Source organism: Melanerpes formicivorus, unplaced genomic scaffold (genome assembly GCF_026170545.1).
Source record: "Melanerpes formicivorus ecotype bairdi unplaced genomic scaffold, bMelFor1.0.p_v2 SCAF_12, whole genome shotgun sequence".
Classification (NCBI taxonomy): domain Eukaryota; kingdom Metazoa; phylum Chordata; class Aves; order Piciformes; family Picidae; genus Melanerpes; species Melanerpes formicivorus.
Window position 1 is genome coordinate 4135815 of NW_027142364.1, and position 20611 is coordinate 4156425.

Below are 20611 nucleotides of genomic sequence, written 5' to 3' on the forward strand. Positions count from 1 at the left end.
AGAACCAAAGTGACACATGGAATAGGGAACTATGAATTTCCAGACACAGAGGTGTTGGTGAAATTATGCTGTCTGAATATAGTTACAGGGCTGGGCACTGAAAAATATTTAGAAGCCTAAACATTCAGAAGCCAAAGGATGGCTATTTAGGCAGGTTAAAAGCCTGCTTCCCTCGGAAATACACTAAGGCACAAAACACTGCACTGGGTTCCTAACACCTAGGGAGTGCCTATCCATGTGGTCCATAGAAATCCATGTAAGAAAGACTTTCAGTAAAAGACTGATGAGCCTGAGACACTCTGAAATGAGATTAAAGTGAAGTATTTAAAGAAATACTGAAGTGAAATCACTATTTAAGATCCTCAGATTCAAAATCCTGGAATTCAAACTGTCTGACTCTGAAGCTTCCCTTCTTGCATCTGATGACATTGTCTAGGGAATAGGTAAATAGTGTAGCTGAAACAGTCACAGTGACTTAACTCCACAAGCCCTATCTGTCTGTATGTATACTTTAACCTCTTTTGTTTGGGTTAGCCCAGTGGTACTTACACTTTCACCTGCACTAAACACATCCTGTGTCTAGTTGTTTAAGAAGTTGGTAAATTAGTTACAGAACCAGCTGTAACCTTCATTTCTTTTTGTACATTCAAAACATTGCTCCAACCTGTAGACTGATAAAATGCCAAATACAGATCAGTGGGGCAATCTGTAATGGCTGAACTAGCCATCCAATGTGAATTACAGTCGATTTTATACATAAAATTATAGGTGGAATGAAGCATATAAAAGTCTAGAACACATTGTAGGATAGTATTTTTGTTAAAGGTTTATGGAGATAATATATATCTTGAGAATGAATTGGAGTTGCTTTATCATTCACTACAACTCCACAGATAAAAAGAAGCTCTATGGTGAGCTTGGTAGGAATGAGTAGGATTAATTCCCCTCCCCAACAGGCATCTGGGAAGAAATTTCCTGATAAATTAACTGATATTCCCAGAAACAGAATGAGGGATGACTCCCTGCCATGTTACAATATCTGTATATTAAGTGCAATATGTAATGTTAGCACTTGGGATCAGCTCACTTAGGATCACCTTTTACATTGTGTGGACAGACCTCACTCTGATTTGTGCCTCTGGAGTGACTGTCTAAGAGTTCAACTTTGAACCTTCCTTAGCACAAGGAACATAACATACAAAAGGTTGGGAAAAGAGCTCCCATTCAGACCATGTAATGCATTTTTCTGGGTTCGGGGGGCTTGTTTTACAGTTTTTAAAGACAGTAGGATTAAACTCTAAAGGCAAAGATCAAAGATATGTGCAGTCTGTTCCTACTCTGACACAACCACTTCACTGATATTCAAAAATACTGGCCTCATATTTACAGAGCTATCCACCAGTTCTGAGTTATTAATTCGAAATACTTAAAACATGCCCAAGTTTCAGGTGTGCAGCCCATCAAACAGCTCTATCAGACAGGAGAGATGAAGTACTTCTGATAACCTTCAGACACACCTTTAGCAGATGTCAGAGAACATATGACTTCCTTCTTTCAAAACACGAGGCTTAATATTCAAATACTATTTTTCCTAGTTGCTAGTCAGGGCCAGTACAAACTTCCACAATATATCCAAACCCATCTGGGGTAACGTAGTCAGCCTGGATCCAAAGATGTCTTGCTATATCTGCTCCATCTGGCCACTTGGTGGTGCAGAATAGTAAGATATATTTCTATACGTGGAAGCCAGGAGCACACCACCGTCTCTCTCAGCCTATCTCCAGGCATGCTTAGGACTTGTAAGAAATGAGTCAAAGGTAGCTTTTGCTGCCTGACAGCTGCTGACACTAACAGCCTGGGTACAACGAAATCATTCACTGCAGCCACACAAGCCTGTGATAAGAAAATGGGTGGTGGAGGTTTAAGAAATATGTGGAATTTTCTGGAATGCACCAAAGTGTTGCATTTCCAAAGATGAAAAATTAACATTGTTGCTAAATAGTTGTGTGTCGGTTTGCCATTGTAAATACAAGAAAAAGAGAGGAGATCAAGGCTCAAGGTCACCTCCTTAAACCTTGACCGCTCCCCTTGAGCTGCACAGAAAAGAAAGAAACCCCAAAGGGTAGAGGAGGGTTTCTCTGCAGATAGCAAAGCGTGAGGAAGAATCACAGCCTGAGCATGGTAGAGTAACTTCCATTCTTCTAAGATATTCAAACCCAACTGCTGCTAAGATCAGGAGCTGGTAAGTGTCAGAAAATTACATTTGCTCCTTACTTCAAGTGATCTCACCTGGATCTACAGGAAGTGGTACTAATAGAAGGCCTCAGCCATTGCCATGTGATGTTAGTCCCATGCAGACCCACTGTTTGGAAAGGGTAAGTCTAACTCTATTTTTTCAGTGTAACAGGAACTTCAATATTTAGATCAGCTCTGATGCAGACACCTGGTCATTTGAGATGTCTAATGCAACAGGGCTGAGCCTGAGCGATGAGTTGCAAAATAAGCTACTTCATTCTTCTTGATGACCTTATTTTCTTCTGAAATTTGAAGAGGAAAGTGATGTTTGCAAGTGAAATAAGTAGGAGGTTGTCATTTTAATGTAATTATCCTATTTGAAAAGTGAACCTAGTAATAGCAGTTAATTTTTAAAGAGCTCTATATATCCTAAATAAATGTAAAGTCATTATTTTGACATTAGAGAGCCACCTGGAAACCACTACATGATGAGAGATAAAGAGAGCTCCAGAGTACTGAGCAGGAATAAAATGACTGTCAGGACTTACCTGTATTACTAGCCCCAAAATGTGGTAAAAAGTTATGTTATCTATGCATAACACCTTGATGTTACTAATTGCTGTAGAATGCTGCCTAAAAGTGCCTTTTAAACATTTCACCAGTGAGCATTTAAATGAGAAGCTGCTATAAAAGCCTTCTGTCCTGCCAAGCCCTTCTAGGTTGATGATGAGGTACGCTTGCTGAAGTTTGTGGGTCATTAGCCCATTGCTAGAAAGCAGGACTAAGTTTGCCTGCAAGGAAAATGGCACTTATATTTAGAATATGTTTCTTATTTTTGTAATTGCCTGTCCCCTGGATGCTAACGACTTTCTATGTTGTGTTGAGATTGCTGCACAGTGATAACAAATGCTTCTCATTTCATGGCAACTGCCATGCAAGGTAAGGGCACAGGAATTGCTTTACAAATGTGTGTTTAACAATGCATGGGGAAGTGACAAATCCCTTAAAATGACAAGGGATGCTCAAGAGAAGGGGCCGCTAAGTCCAGCAGGATCTTGGACTGATGCGAAACAGATGTGAGTCAAAATGGAGATGCTGCACAAAAGCCAGGAGGTGTGGAAAGTCCCAGTGCCTGTGTTAGCTTCACAGCTGAGCTGATTGGCAAGAGATGGGATGCTGGAATGAACTGGGCACACCAGTAGTGCCATGCAACTTCCAGAGGTATGTGGTCTGTGCTTGATCTGGGCTCTAGGTGGTGCCTGTTGTGCTCTTTGGACCTCATGCTCCCAAGTCTGGGAGATAACCTCCTAGTGTCGATGTTTGGATTTAATTCTGGTAGGGGATGTGGAAAAAAAACATTACTGAAGGCTTTCTTTTGCCTCTGACATGGCCCTGTCTGAGCGAGCTCTTGTTTGACACTGGGGCAGTCTTGACTATAAAGACTAATGTGTGTGGCACAGAACTAGCGGCCAGTAACTTTAGATATGGACTAACATCATGTGTTGATGTCAAATTAAGTAACAGGCCACGTGGACCCTCTTTTGGACTTTGGTTGATCCCAGCACTTGTCAGAGCTCGTTTCCTAGATCCAATTTGTGAAACACTCCTTTCAGAGTGGGACACTGGAGAGAGAGAGAGAGTCACAAAACCAGCAAAGGTTCTCAACCCCTTTGCATGTGTGAGGGCCCGCAATGGATCCCGTTCCTTCCCTTGCCCCGGGCAGCGCGCCGGCCCCCGTCAATGCGTCTGCCGTCGGAGGCGGGGCCCTGCCCCGTGCCCGCGCGGGCCTGGCCGCCACGGGGCAGGGCTTGGCGCGGGCCGCAGCGCGGGGCAGCCGCGAGGCTGTCAGCTTGGCGGTTCCCGACGGAACGGCACAAAATAGCCGTCCCGAGGAACCGCAGCGCTCCAGAGGCGTTCTGGGTGTCCATGGCTGTGGGAGGGCAGTTGCTACGACAACAGAACTGAAAATGTTTGTATAGAAATTGATCTTTTTTGTTTATTTCAGTTTTGGAAAACTGAAACAAATAGAATAGAGAATTAATATAAACATCTCTCTCTCTTTCTTTCTCTCTCTCTGTTTCCCCCCTAGAGAAGATCTCGCAGGTGCCAAGGCAGGTGGCAGACATGACGATGGGTGCAAGAGGCAGGCTCCCTGAGCTTGTATTTCCCACCCCAGTTATGCATAAATCTTATCTTGGTACAACTGTGTGCTTTGTAGAACAAAACTGGACACACGTGCTAACACAAATTAATAGCCTAGCTTTCCCTACATTTTCAAGTGTGACTTGAAGGGAACACAGAGCTGACCTCTCAGAATCATAGACTCACTGAGATTGGGAAGAACCTCTGAGATCATTGAGCCCAACCATCAGCCCAACACTAACATGCCTGATAAACCGTGTCCTGAAAAGCCATGGCTACATGTGCTGTGGAATATTGCCAGGCATGGGGATTCAGCCACCTCCCTGGACAGCCTGTTCCAATGCCTGACCACTCTTTCAGTCAGGAAGTTTTTTCTTATGTCTGGTCTAAACCTCTGCTGGCACAACCTGAGGCCATTTCTTCTCTTTCTGTTGATACATAACTTGGGAGAAGAGACCAATCCCTACCTCACTACAATTTCCTTTCATGTGGTTCTAGAGAGTAGGTGGTCTCCCCTTAACCTCCTCCAGCCTGAACAACCCCAGTTCCCTCAGCTGCTCCTCATAAGACTTGTTCTCTAAACCCTTCACCATCTCTGAACATGATCCAGCACCTCAATGTCCTTCCTGTAGTGAAGGGCCCCAAACTGAACCTAATATTCAAGATGTGGCCTCATCCGTGCCAAGTACAGGGCTATGGTTTACTGGCAGATTTAGTTTGCCTTTCAGCTGATGGGAATATTTAGATTATTTTATATATATATATAAATAAGAATGTAAAAAAGCTGAGTCAGCTGTACCACAGCTATTAAGATTCTTAAACTTCTTTCTTTGTGAGGATTGCTTACCCTTCCTCTGTGCAGTCAGATGAGTATGAGTTGTTTGTTCTGGCAGAGGGACAGACAGTCTGTTTTCCCTTACATGTATACAACTAATTTCAAGTCACTAGTGTTCTAACTGGTGATAAAAGAGCTATCTTAAGCTTTTCACAGAACACAGTGACACTGTTAAATCAGCACAGCATTTTGATTAGCAGAAAGATGAGAGCTATACAGCTTAATGAGTAAAAGAAGCAAAATCCCCTCTGTACTTAAAGCTCTAATTTTCAAACAAATGGGTAGCCTTATTTTTTTGTAAGTTACATAAAATTGTCACCTTCTTACTGACTCAGGGCTGTTCAGTGTCCACAATAGCCTGCACTACATGAGGAAAGAAGAAAAATTGCTTTCATGCCTTATTGCTCATCTGGTTAGACCTTCTTGTGCAGATGTGTAACAGGCAGCTGTGGGGTCACAGCCCATGGGCTTGGTGACTTCAAGGACACATTGGCTCTGATAACTCTTCTTTTAGGAACCTTGAGGCTCACTCTTGGGTGCATGTTCCCTTCATAGCACTTGTGTCCTTGAAAGTAAGAGCTGGTGGGTTTTCTGCTCTGTCCCTAGAGTTAGTATGGTACTCTGAGCTGCTTCTGCAGCTTGTGGTTACCCTTGCACATATATCTCTTCTTTCATCTTTCCCTAAGGTAGCAGTCCTTACATTGCCAGGAAGATTGAGGTTTTTCTTGGCCTTCTCCAAAGGCATTTTCTTGGTTTTGGGACAGATGTCAGCTGAAGGCCCCTTCCTCAATTTTCCATTCTGATTATTAAATGATCTTTTAATCATCTGTGACCATGTGTCCTTTGGAGGGTATTTCCAGTACCTGCTATTGGAGGCTGATCCTAAGCCTAAATACCTTCTAATACTTAAAACATCCTGATAACTTCCTGACTAATTTTATATATAATGCATTTATGTCCGTTTGTTGAAGGGGCAAGATGGTCTTTCAACTGAAATAGGTTTTCTCCCTTCTGAGGTTTAAATACTTATTTGTCAAGAGCAATCTTGTGACATCAGAGATACCAACTGGAGAGAAAAATATTTACTAGCTGACATTGTAGTGACAGTGGTTGCAGCACTTTGGAATTCCCCATTTGCAGATGCTATGACCCCCACAGTGGTGTTTCTGGGATTGCTTTACAATGTCAGATGGCCTTAGGCTGCACTCTGCATAGTGGCATCCTATCACAGTGCTATCCCAAAGGAATCACTATGCAGCTGACAAAATTCAGAAGTCATGTAGATATGGGCATATCGGACTCCTTCAATTAATTCAGATGTCCTTGTAGTCAGACTGCTTCATATGCTTATTCTCCTGAAACTGGGCTGTACTAGTGAAAATTACACAGAGGGGAACCTAAATTACAACTGCCCCTACTCTAACCTGTGACTTTCTCTGAATCAAGACTTCAGTCTGGTGTGCCCTCAGAGACAAAATCTAAGGGGAATCTCAGCTTGATAAGTGGGCTGAGTTAAATGTGATTATCCATGCTGCTCATGCCACCCCTGTTCATGTATCCAGTACAGGGTTCTGGATGTATTGAATGGACTAGGGAGTGGAAAGGCACAGGATACTTGAAAGCAGAAAAAGAGAGTTGAGTGACCTTGTTCTTGGGCAAAAAGCAAGCAGAAATAAATGATGGCTTAAAGTCATTTTACCAAAATGTAAAAAAATGACAAGTCTGTATTTCTATAAACTGCAGCTGAACATCTGTATGCCATGGTCTGTCTGCAATGAGCAGAGTACATTCTGCACCATTAGTGGGCTTTGACTAAGACCAGTGACTCCAGTGAGATGACAGAAGTAGCGCTAAGCTTAGTTTAACACAATCTGCAGAAGCAGCTCTGCACAGTTGCTATAACACTATGTTAAACTAGGCTAAACTCTGAATACTGCTATAGTCACTGCTTTTGGAACCACTCTGGATTCAGTCTGTCAGAATGTTCCTCTGCTCTACAAAATACATAATCTCATTTAAAAACATCTAGTTTCCTGAAAGCTACTCAGTGTGGGGGAAAAAAAGGCTGACGCAGTTCCCTCTTGCCTGCTGATGTAGTAAATGCACTGATTGCTTATCTGCAGTAACACCAACCACTGGTGTTTTGGGTGTTTTTTTTTGGGGGGGAATTCATATTTATGAACATCACCTTGCTCCATACTGTCTTCTCAAGTATGGGCATTTATATGTGTTGCTTCTTAGGAAATATCAATGTATTGTAAAAAACCAAACCCTGTATTATTGAGATTATAAAAAAAAAAAAAAAAGTCTTCAGCCTGGCTTCAAGAAGAAAGTCTTCCTTATCCATCCTCCCCACCCCAGCACCCAAACCAATTCATAGAATCAACAAGGTTGGAAAAGACCTCAAAGGTCATCAACGCCAACCTGCCACCCAAGACTTCATGACTACTAGACCATGGCACCAAGTCCCACATCCAGTCCCCCCTTGAACACCTCCAGTGACAGTGACTCCATTCCACTCATGTCACTTCAGCTGTTGGGGAAACTGGTGGATTTTGGGGTTTGAAATCCTGGGCAGAATTCCCTCCCTGTCACACATTCTCCTAACACAGCTCTAAAATGTCTGTCTGATCAGTGCACCTCAACTGTTGATGATTATTCAGCAGGTGACAATTTCTATTTCAATCAACACACCAACAGGATAAATGAGAGACTGTTATCAGTGAGATGTAAAAGGAGATCTGGGAAGTACCACACCACTTCACTGTTCTTCAATAAAATGTTTCATTTTCTTAATTCAGACCAGTTTGTTTTTTTTTTTTTTTTTTTTTTTTTGGAAAGTGGGTGGGTTTATGGTCAAGTGGAATATTGCAGGTTTATCTGAAATCATATTTCTAAAGAAATACAGAAAAACTGTCTCTGTGCCTCGAGGAACCGATTTCTTCTCCCTGACCTGATGTCTGTAAACTAGTGGGGATTACTTTGACATAATCTCAATGTATGTCCTGCAGAAGAAGTGCTTGTCCTGAAATTTTTGGCTGAAGTCCAGCACAGAAAATTGAAGTTCATCTTCCCAAATCCTCTCTACAACTCTGCTTGAATACAGTCGTCTTCCTCTCCCTCTGCAAACTGTTTTGCTGCTATTTTAATAGCTCCAGAGCTCTACCACTAGCATCCATCTTAAATGATGAGCAAAGTGACCCTCTCAGTCTCTTGCCTAATTCACACTGACTGTTCTGCCATTAGTTAGCTAATGATTTGTGAAATACTTTGCGATATACCTTGTGGTCTTCAGCTGAACAGACCTTTGTGAGTGTCTAATGTTAGTGTAGTAGTGGTGGTGGTAAGTCACCATTGCATTTCCTCCTTCATTTCTTTCATTTAAGCATTTTAAGTAGTTACAAACTTCTGCTGCACGATGAAACTTAAAGATTTTGGCAGCATTAATGCAGGCATACAAGCAGAGCTTGCAGACTTTCTTCTGCCAGCAGTTCCCGTTCACACCAGCAATCTCATCAGCTGCACACAGGCTATATTTTGCAGCATACCACAGTGTACCCTGAGACTCGGGGGTTTTGTGGGGCTTGCTTTGGTTGTTTTAAACTGTTATTCCTCCCTCTCCCCCCAACCTTGGAGCACACCTGAGCTTCTGCCCAGGGTTATGGGGAAATCAGGGAGTGGCAGATGCTTGTGTGCATGTAGCTTTTAACCCCAGAGCACCCCTGGAACCTGATCAGGGCTCAGCCCTGTGCCCAAGAACAAGTAAATGCTCCTACAGGCATTAGCCTAAACTGCAGCTAGGGACATAATTGGAATGATTCATGTTACACCAACTGGGAGGATCGGAGCTCTGCTGCATGTGAGATCGTATACACAAAGCCAACGCAGAGCTCCCACTGATTTTGGAAAAGCCTGGATATAAGATGATGTCTTTACTACTGAGAGCTGGAATGAAAGGGATGTAGAGAAACCATTAGAAATCCACAAGCACCACCATACCTCGCAGCTTCGGAGTATCTCCCTAAGCGCCAAAATGCAGCGGCTTGGCGCATGTGGTTCCGGAAATTAGTGGGGTTCTTGCTAACGCTCCTTTAAAAGAGAAGAGAGATGGCTAAGTTGAGATTTCTATCTCTTGCATTGTTAAAAGCTGCTAATAATCAAGCTGTGGTTTGGCACATGCTGTGTACACTACTTCTATACAACTCAGCACTATATGTCTCAAATGTAATATGAACTATCTCTCTTTTGACAGCTGTGATATGTGAACAAGCATTATTAAATTTTTTTATTGAGGTTATATCATAAATGCAGTTTCATTAGGGGTTTGTGTGTTGTTCTAGAAAATAGTTCCTGTGGTAATATTCTATGTTGTAGATAACATAAGGAAGAATGCTGCAGTACAACTTCTTCTTAACCCCTAGCTCCACAAACGTGAGTGAGAGTTGTCCGACTCATCTACCTGGACAAACTGTGCATCTAGAATGTGTTCTAACATTAACTTGGAAGACTTTGAAATACTTTCTGTAGAAATGATAGGTTCTACTTGGGTGGACCTTGGCATGTTTCTTAGCCCCTTAACTTCAGCAGATGCAATTCCAGCTGTAACAAATTACAGGCTTCAAGTCAATATCAGAAAAAGATGGAAGGCTAAAAATAGCATAAGCTAAGTAGTTAGACTGCCAGTCAGGGTAGCCTTCTGATGAGAGCAGAGGGAGGGGAAGAGTGACAGCTCCTTCTGCATCTAGTTAGTTCCACTTGTGAGATCTCCAGCCAGTGACAGGCATCTCTGGTCAGCACTTCTTCCATTGTCTGGAGAAAAGTTACACCTAGTGTCTTCTAGGATGCAGAGTTTAATATTTATCATTTTATGCTATATAAATATTTATTGTGGCATGTTTCATAGAGTATTTAAAGATAGTTACAACCTTAGCAGAGAGGTTAACACTACATTCTGTTACAGAGAAAACTTGCAAACTGGCTTGTGTTTCCTCATTGAAAGCTTTGAATATCATGTTAACTTTAAAACTCCTGCCCTTGTGATTTCAGTCCACTAATCACCAGGTAACTGATTTCATAACCAAATAATTAGCTTATTGATAACCTTGAGTCTATGACATATTTATAGAGACATTCAGCTATAAATTCACATTTGTGGAAACACCCAGTGCATTTCAGAAGACCAGTAACTCCCTTTTCTGTATGTATCAGCACCCATTGACTGTATGTCTGTGGCCTTCAGAAGGAGCTTTCAAAATGAGTTTAAAGCTCAAAGTATCTCTGAGATGCTGTAGACTTGTGAATTAAATTAACTCTGCAGGCACTCTCTCCAAGGCTCACAGAGAAGGCCTAAAGCTCTAAATGGTTACATCTACATTTGCAAGTAATTAGATATAGAAGCAGAGCATCAGTAGACCAGAAAAGCTAATGCTGAGTCCCCTACATCTGTGTTGTAGGTGGTTGGAGCTTTTATTTCAGACTGGATTTCATTTCTTTCCTCAAACAAAATGTCCCTGTACATCTTGCTCAAAGCTATCTTGAAGGTCGACCACAGTGCCTTCATTAGGTGCTACTTGTGTTTTGTGCAGAGATCAAGCAGAACATGCAAGTAGTTTTCTCTGAAATTTGTCTAGTTTGTAAGTGCTAAAATAGGTTTGTGAGTAATCTAGTGTGCAGAAAACACAGAAAATGGGTGAAGTATATCACAATCCTACTCTTGTGCCAAACCAAAATGCTGAGGTAGATGTAAGAAGTGACATTTCTGTTCTGGCACAGTAAAGCTTTACTCTGTGTGAGCAGAACTGCTCTGTGCTCTGAAAAATGCAGTTCTGCTGCAAATCATCTTGAGGTGGTATAGAAACTAGGAAACATATCAGAACCATGCTTTCACAGTCCAACACTTTAAAAAAATGCTCAGAAAACTGTACTGAGAGAAAGCATTACCCAGCAGGAATCCCCTCTTGGGGAAGAAGGTGTGGGAGAAAATCCAGTGATAAATTATGTATCTTAAGGCATTACTGGAGTAAGTGCAGGCCTTAGTGACTAGGGGCATATCCAAGTGCTGGATTAAATCACAATGTACAAAACAGCACAGGATGTTAAAAATTAGTTGTACTTAATGAGGCTGAATTACTTTTATCAGTAATGAAAAGACAATGCCAACAGCAAACACTGCAGTTCTCAGCCAAGTGTGGTTCATAACTGAAGCTTAGACAATACTGGTGGCTACCAAAACTTATTTTAACCAAAATAACACTCATCAAAACATCAAATGCTGTCAGCATTTACTGATTGGACTAAAACAGCAATACCTTAGATAGATGACAACTGGTACTTGTGCAAGCTATTTTAGAGGAGACAATTGCTGCTGTAAACTGCAGTCAAAAGTCATAGTGATTTTGTTTGTTAATGCTTGCTTGCTTGTTGACCCCCTCCAGGTTGTCAGTTCTACCACAGCCAAGCAATAGCACTATTAAGTGAAAAAATTAACAAAATCAGTAATTCCCTGATAGTTGGCAACACATTTTCTGTAAGCCTTTGAGCAGGATGTGCTGTGATAGGCTTATAATAAATATAGAACTGTGGCAGATTTTCATAGAATTGGATATCAGCTCTCCATTTTCCATCTTGGTTCCTTTTTTTCTGGTCTCAAAATGATAGACTGCCTCTCTCCATCTATAAATTCTGTACTGAAAAGTATTATAGCACACCCTAATAGCTTGAGCAAACATCAGAAAGCTGCCTTTGACTCTTGGAAGTTTGTTTGATGTTGCTGGGCTCTTTGTAGGCTATACACTAGAAATCATTTCTGCTGTGTTACTACTCTACTCAAAAGTAGCCCTTTACTGTCCTGATACAGCTCCGGTTAGTAGCCTTTATGTAGAGTGCTAATCTAGTGCCAGGAGTGCCCTGAAACTGCAAAACTATCTCTTCATCTTTTTAATTTTGACTCTGTGTTTCAGGTGATTTTTGGTGAAAAGGGGAAAAAAAAATATACTGAATGAAAACAGGAAGCAAAGGAATGAGGCAAACAAAGGTTAGGAGGAAAACCCTAATTCCAGGAAGTTCTCCTTCAAATAGGAGCAGATGGGGAACCCATCTGGCCCGGCAGATACGTGCCAGGCTGTGCATACTGAGAACAAGTCCATGCTCCAAAATCCACCTCCAGCCATGAACGGTCTTGATACTAGTCTGGCTAATCCAGTAATTAATTAGGAGGGACGTGTTTCATGAAGGAGGCTTGAAAGAAAAACTAGGAAGAGAAGAAGGTGGTGGACACACTGGCTGCAGCATAGTTGGGAGAATCTCTTTATGTGGTGATTAGTGGCCTGAGGAGAAACATCAGTCCTTTGGTCATTTTACTTGTGTCTCACTAATGGGAGAAAAGTTTCAGGTAGAAAAGTTTCAACAGGACACTGAAAATGGACAGCTCTCATTTTGCACTGAGAAAAGTTCTAATCCGCAAAACTGCAAATAAACTCACTACATCTGAAGATTAAAACTTGTGTTCTTGCCAGGTTTTGCCCTCATCTGTCAAATGACTAGGCTAAAGTAAACTTGAAATAGATTTTCATTTATTTTTCATCTTCACTGTAATCCAAAGACTGCCCTGTTAAAAGCCTTTCGTAAATCATTTGGTCAGTTTTTCTCAACAAAGCAGTCCTTAAGTAATGCTGTAGATCAGCCTCTTTTTTGACGTTTTCATTTTTTCATCTTGACATCTTCTCTTAAAAATAATGCACTGTTTGTCCTATTATCCTTTTTCAGGTTGTGGGGAGAGGGGGAGGAGGCATCAGCTCAATCCCCATCATGGCAGGTGGAACACAGGAATCAAAAGATGCACACATTTGTCTGGGGTTTTGTCTCCGCGTTTTTCTTTCAGTCTTACTGTCCCGTGTTAAGAAAAGAGGCATGGCAAGAACCCAGCACTGCTACATCAAAACTGGCTGCTAGAAATCATGTTGCCTTTTCTCTAAGGTGCACATCCTTTATCAAATTCCTTCCCAAGTGCAATGAGGATTTAACTCTAATCTGACTGGCATGACAAAGTGCCTCTGCTACTACCCACCACATCATTTGTGTTTGGCCTTTCTAGGCCGAGAAAAAGTCAATGAGATGATTCTATAGATGAAACAAGTGAAAAAGTACACTTCACCACTAAAGCAGGTAAGCCCATTTTTCTTGCTGCTACTGGGAGCAAAAGCAGACTTGTTTATAGAGGTGTGTGCAGTTATTTCCTTAATGAGAATAGCAGAAACTTTTGCTTTGTCTTACTTGTCTGTCCTTTCCCAGGATGGTGTGGTTCTCTGTACAGATGCATTTTGATTTATGACTGACTATTAGAGAGGAATTTGATGATTCCTCAGAAGTACAAATTCAGCACTAAAGCAATCTGTGTCTCTTGTAGTGGGCTGTATGGCAGGGTGGCATGTCCAGTGTCACTGGTAGTCACTCAGGTGTTCTTCACCACATTAAACACAATGTCAGTACAAGTAATGTGTCAAATAGTATTCAGCAGAACCATGTATTCAGTTCCTGTAGACTAATACAATGCTTTTATCTTTAGTGAATAGTGTCAATCAGCTCAGCTGATGATCCAGCCCCAATATACTTGTAGATGAACCTGACAAATCCTGTACAATTACATTGAACCTGCACTTTCTTCTTTTCTTCCTTGTTTCATCTGTAGGGCAGGTAGCTTATTATCTGTAGTGTAGTGCTAGTCTTACATCTATTTGAGGCTGCCATGCTCCAGTCTATGATCCCAAGGGCTGGTTTAAGAGTTCAGTTCTACTAGAGGCAGTCGTGTGCCTGAAACTCAAATTCCTGAACCTTATGGTAGCCAGGAATCAACCTCATCATATTTTCCTGCAATTTACATGTGCAGGTATGTTATAATTTTTTTTGCAGTTGTGAGGCCCTCACAGTGGTGTGTTTGTCTGCAGCCAGCTTTGTATTCTAAACTGCTTCTGGTGCTGTCGTAGAGAGCTAAGAGGGATGTGTCTTGGATACACAACAGCTTGTGGGCTTCCCAGCTCTTCATGAGAGTTTACGAAAGCTGACATCCTGAAGAGGATAAAAAGCCTCCCTGTTGCAACAAGCTGGTGGAAATATTTGGTAGGCTTTTAAAAGCAGGCATATGGGTACACTTCCTCTCAGAAGCCAAAGGCACAGTGGTTTTGATGTTAATAGGCATTAATAATAAGGGAGGAAGAGAGTGTCTGGGGTGAGGAGAATCTGCTGAAGAGATATGTGAGGAAGCCTTTCTCCTGAGCTTGGTTTTTCAGTTTGCTGTTGGCTGAAGAGGTTCAGACCCATCAGTCCATAGGCAGTTTTCTTTGTTACCACCAAGTGCCTGGCTGTGACTATGCCCACCCTGCCCCACTCTTGAGGACCTTTCCCCTGTATGAATGTTTTGGTCTGTGAAGGAGGGAGCACCCTTCCCTCCTTGCCCTGGCCACTCTTTTTAAGGAAGTGACATGCAATATTAGATTACATCTGTGTTATATAGAAAAAAAGCTGGAAGGTGAAGAGGTTAATACCCCTTGATAGGTGCAGCTGGAAATGTAGCCCTACCAAATACTGCTTATCTAGCCAAATCTGGTAGTCTGATAAATCATAAAGAATCCCTTTGATAAAACCATCATGGCTGAACCAACCAAATAGCTCCACAGAGACAGAAAAGCTTCTACCAAACTTGAATGTATCAAGGAGCAGGACCCAATCCTCTTACACTGAAAGACAGCTCTTGACTTGTTTTGGTGCAGTTAGATTATTGATTTTTTTTTTTTTTTGGGTGCAACCAATCAGAAATAAATGCAGTTATGGCATCTATGGGGGAAGACAGAAGAAGAAACCATCTCGTGAAGTTTCCCTGTCTAAAGCAGACAGGAAGGGAGGAAGTGTGGGCTCCCAAAACAGATTTCACACAACGCCTTTTCTCTGTCAGTAAAGTGAAATATAACTGCCATGCTAAAAGGTTTTGCAGCAGCAATTTGCTTTGAATTGCAAGCATAAGACAAATGTGCTATACAAGCCTCGGTTCTTCAGCTGTGAAGGTGGTAAAAAGGAGAATGTTCTCCGGTCCAGAACAAAAAGATATTTAGAAAGATCTTGTTTCAAAGCTCCCAAAACATTCTGGCACAAGTGGAGATACTCTGCATTCTGTCTTGTATAACACACTGCCCACTCACTTTCTAGTTACACAAGAACCACCTTCTTGACCACCAAATTTTCTGATGCCATTAGGACTGCTTTTGTGTATCTCAACTTTGATAAAAGAGTTGAATGTTGCTAGACATTTCCTTCTAGGAAGAACTGCATTTCTTCCAGGGTGTTTTTTTTTTCTTTCCAAATATGCCTTTCATTTATTGAATCCCACTGCATGTTCTGTAGATAAATGTTTTTGCAATATTGCATGATCAAAGTCAAGGGGAATATAGTCTTTGCCCTCAGTGGAGGAAGTCTTGGACCACAAAATAGGAACTGTCACTGATACACCAACTTGGAAATAACATATGATTCAAAACTGAGAATCCAGAGTCCAAAGAAAATGCTTCTCATTTAAAAAGTAATAAAAAGTTGAAGTATGTAGAAGTATTTGAAATGCTGCATGAGAAGGAATTATTTTTTAAGAGTACTTCTGGTTTATATTATCCAGAGAATCTCAATGGAATAGCTTTGTATTAATAATATCTCATCTATTATGTATATTGCAATATGCCTAGCACAATTGCTAAAGTAATTAGGTGCTGCTAATTCTTTCTCTTTTTCTTCCTTTTTCTGAGGAGGTAAAGAGATTAGGAGAGGAGTTTAGAGCAAAGTATGCATTACACTACAGGCTTCCCACAGATTAGCAGCATCAGCCATTATGTTTCTCATTTTTTTCCCCACTTCTGCCTAAAAAAATGCTGTGCTTTTCTTAAGCTCTTCTTCTAGACTGTCTCCATTTTAATGCTGACTGGCTGCACGGTATCATAGCATCATTGCATTATTTATTTCTGATTATTTAATATTTCACTGGAATTCCATTCATCAGCTTACTTTAATATAGTCCTATTTTAAAGGTGCAAAATAAGGAAGCTGGGGAATGAAGAAATAGCTGAATATTGAATTTTTGTTTGGAAAGCTCTGAATTAATCTCGATTTAAAGAATCCTGACTTATCCTGACTATAAAACACTGATCAAGTTTTGAGATGCCCTTTCCTGACAGATACTGCATAAAGCTTGGTCATTAACAATTATTTTAAACCTTTTGTAAGTATTTGAAAAGTTGCTGGAAAAGATGCAGAGGATTTAGAATTAAATCTCTAAGATTTCAGCTGTTTTAGGTGTTTTCCCCCACTGTGCCTCCCTATGAGATTCTCTCTGTTAAGTTATCACTAAAGCAATCGTATACTACTTAACAGAGGTGCTATTTTCTACTTCATGTGTCTGCCTATGAATTCTGCAAGAGGCATTTGAGAGCCCTGTCTTCCACCAAACACATAAAGAGGCATAGCAGAGAAAGCTTTACAGATTTATTACGTTCTCTATGCATTGCCTTTCTGGGAGGGAGGGAGGGAATTGGTGTCAGGTCATGTTGCAGAGCAGAGTCTGCAAGGACATGAAAAATCTTTTGCTAACCCTCAAAGATTTTGAATAGCTCCATACAGCAGTGCTCATTATCATGAGTGTTTTTCAGGTATCACATAGGGATATAAAGTTAAAGAAACATGCCACAATATCCAGTTTCTCTTTGTCTTGGCTGTTACACCCACCATTTCTAGATCTAGGGAAGAAGAGCAGGGAGAAGGAGGCAGGTCACAGGCATCCTCAAGATGGTACTTATACAGAATTAACCATGTTGGAAAAGATCTTAGAGATCATCGAGTCCAACCTATCACCCAACACCATCTAATCAACTAAACCATGGCACTAACTGCCTCATCCAGTCTCTTTTTAAGCACCTCCAGTGATGGTGACTCCACCACCTCCCTGGGCAGCCCATTCCAATGGCCAATCTCTCTTTCTGTGAAGAACTTCTTCCTAACATCCAGCCTAAACCTCCCCTGTCACAGCTTGAGATTGTGTCCTCTTGTTCTGTTGGTGGTTGCCTGGGAGAAGAGACCAACCCCCATCTGTCTACAATCTCCCTTCAGGTAGTTGTAGAGAGCAATAAGGTCTCCCCTGAGCCTCTTCTAGGCTAAGAGTGCACATCCTAGGACCAGCTGTGGACTTCCTGTATGATGATGGTAATCCCATTGGGAAGAGGTGTCACTTTCCGCCTATGATGGGCAGCTCTGTTCCCATGCTTAGAAAGTTATTTGCAGAGGATTCCCACGGCACCAGCAGCCAAATTACAGCTGGGCAGGAATGATCAAAAGCAGTCAGAAACAAAAAACAACATGCTTTTTGTCACTTGCTGCCAGGTAGGTGGTGTTAACCTCATATCACACTTTCTAGTGCTTGACCCATGTACAGGATCTGCATGAACAGCAGTCTCTTCAGGCAACTGGATCAAGCCATATCACTGGATCAGACCTTGTGTGCCACAAGGAGCAAAACAGCTGAGGAAGTGTAAGTGCAGCAACAAAAATTACATTTCTAACAGAAAGGTTCTGTGTTATTTTCCCATGTGCAAACAGCAAGGCACATGGTGTCAATACAGATTCATTTTAGCTTGCTTGGAGGGGAAAAAAGGAAAATAAAGAAACTGTAAGGGGATATAGTGTCTCATTGAGAAAGTTGTGTATATCATGCTTTGAAGGATCCTCCATTTTCAGTTGTCATGGAGTTCAGCACTGCTCCCTCCAATTAAAAAAAAAAAGAAACTTAACAGTTGGTGAGCTGAGTGTGTGATGCACTGGGGGTTGCTTTTCCACATGCAACTGCAGCAGCTTTATGGATTTCTCTGTTGGGCCTGGCCCTCTGAATAACAGGCATAATTGAGGGGCTGCTTTGCTGAAATTCTATGCTCTGAATCAAGATTGTTTTCATTTGGGGCAAAAATTAAACTACTGACAATATTAGGCTGAGCAACATAAGGCCTAAGTACTAATCTGAGGTTTCTTAGTCAGTTCTTGACTTCTCAGACCTTCACTGTTTTGCCATCTGCTATAATTGAAAATTGCCTTCTGCAACCAAAGGGAAAAATCTAATTTCTCAGCAAGCCATATGGGGTTATTAAGATCATTAAACCCTGGTATGCCATAATGCCTGGGCCAAAAGGACCACAGGGCATGTAAATATTGTGTGATTCATTTTATAGCTTCAGACTGCAAGCTAGGAATTATTTTGATGGCTATCTTATGATGAAAAGTGGTGGTCAAGTAGGTTACTGCAGATGTTGCTTGGTGAGGCCAATCCATGGCACGTTTGTTCAGAGCTGTGACAGATGAGAAGTGGTTTTAATAGTGTTTGATTGCAAAGGGTAAATGTTTTGTATTGGTCTGACAAATGATCAGAACCCAGCCAGTGTCCTCAATTGTGCCAGGGATGCTAAAGGCAGCCTTAAATTTTGATATTAGGAAGCCAGAGAATGCAATTACTCCTGTTCAGAACGACCCAGACTTGGCTTCTCGTACAGGATCTGAAGTTGATGATCTAAATTGTACTCCCTTTTCTTTCTTACGAATGGAACAGCTATTCCTCTAAAGATGCCTGTTCTTTAAAATGGGCTGCTGGCCTTGTTCTCTGTTTTCTCTCTTTCTCTAGTTGTGACGTCTTGGAAAGATTCCTTTCTAGCAAACCCCACTTCTGTATATTTGATACAACTGTGGGTGAGAATATTAAAGCTGATTTTTGGCTAATAAAGTTTCAGAAATGAATGCAGGAGCTGTGAAATTTACATGAAATTAAAGAAAGAATAGTTCAGTAAATGCAAATAAATGCAGAAATGAATATTTTAATTTGGATTCATGATTAATGCCAAAGGATTACCAGCAAACCATTAAAATGTGGTGATGACATAAAAACTCAATGAGAATAAAAATTCTATATGCACTAGCTAACTGCTGCCAGTGAGCTAATTTTAGTAGGGGAGGTCAGCATAATGTCTTTGTTCTTTTTGAACAATGACTATTTCAAGGTTTGTCTTTCTTAATTATGCCTCAGAAAGTTGTTTTTCTTGTAACTGGTGTGCTGTTATATCAGTTCCTGCATCTTACAACGTGACAACCATGGTTAGTAGATGTATTCCCATTCTGCAAGTCATGGAATGAATTGTATTGAAAATTGACATTACTGATTGCCATTTTGCTTTGTGCTAGGAAAGAGGAGTGAAGATTTTCTTTTTCTCTACATCAGTTTTCCAGTGATTTCAGTCTAACTCTATTTATTTCTCTCTAGGTCATTGTTCCTGTTTTAAGACAATTGAATCCAAAGCATGTCTGAATAAGCTTTCGTTTCTGTAGCCCTGGAGTCAACACATCTTACTATTTTGAAAGTGAGATAATTTAAAGGAGGTAAAGAAAAGTATTTCCTGTTCTAGTTATATTTATACTGTCCAAACAGATTCCTTATTTTAGTGTTCTTGGAAATCACAGTTAGAAAGAGAGTGATCATTACCATCTCTCTGAAAGTTGAGAGTACAGTCAAACTTTACATAGTTCTGTTTTTTTCTTGCATTAACAGGTTCTTTGAGAAGCCCTGAACAAATGTGGTTGGTTTAGGGTTTGCATGAGATGTGCAGGTTTTTTGGTGGTGGTTATTTATTTTTTTATATAAGCATCTCATAGTCTTCCCTACTTCATTTGCTTAGGCTCAGCTAACAGAATCCTCAATCTGAAAGGAGTGTGTGCCTACTAGATGTGTTCTGGAAAAGCAGATGCTGTTCTCTAACCACTCATGGGCATTCAGACCCCCAACCCAGATGGTGCTTGGAACTCATCTGAAGGATGGACCCCCCCCACGACGTGGACTCAAGGTAGGCATAGCTCTGCAAGCAAAAAGTGCTTGGGAAAGGGGTGTGGATGAATGGGGACAGGAGATGAAGAGCTTGTCATTAAGTCAGACTTCTCATGACTTTGCATGTAGGTGAATGAACCTGCTGCCATGATGGCATCACATTTCTTTACCAACATGTTATTCTTCACCACTGTCTGCTGTGCATTAGGCAGAAGCGTGTACCTCCTCCTTTTGTTGTAACTCCTCTTTTGTAGTTCTATTTGAGATGATGGTATGAAAAAATTCTTACCCTGTGCTAATTGCAATGTCCATCCTAATACATCTCATACAAGGGAAAAAAATTAACGGAGCCCTCAGTTAATGAAGTGTTGCTGGCAGGACATGCATGCCCTTAACAAACTATCGTTATGCCTGAGTGGTGATTAAAGGCAGCACAAACCCAGCAAAATCCTAACTCATCTGAAACTAATGGGAATTTCATCTCCACCATACCCAAGTTTTGTTTCTGACTTCTT

At 41.2% G+C, this 20611-nt stretch overlaps 1 protein-coding gene and 1 long non-coding RNA gene across 2 annotated transcripts in view; one reads left to right on the plus strand and one right to left on the minus strand.

Annotated features, from left to right (window-relative positions):
• SPATA16 (spermatogenesis associated 16) overlaps positions 1-20611 on the minus strand; it is an 87165-nt gene that overhangs the window by 50090 nt on the left and 16464 nt on the right. The window contains exon 3 of the mRNA XM_068145680.1: positions 9212-9301. Coding sequence (XP_068001781.1) covers positions 9212-9301 — 90 coding nt within the window. The remainder of the gene's footprint in view (positions 1-9211; positions 9302-20611) is intronic.
• Positions 13294-19637, plus strand: LOC137444688 (uncharacterized). The gene is made up of 3 exons (XR_010988207.1): positions 13294-13375; positions 17655-17768; positions 19539-19637. It is a non-coding gene; the product is annotated as an uncharacterized lncRNA (long non-coding RNA).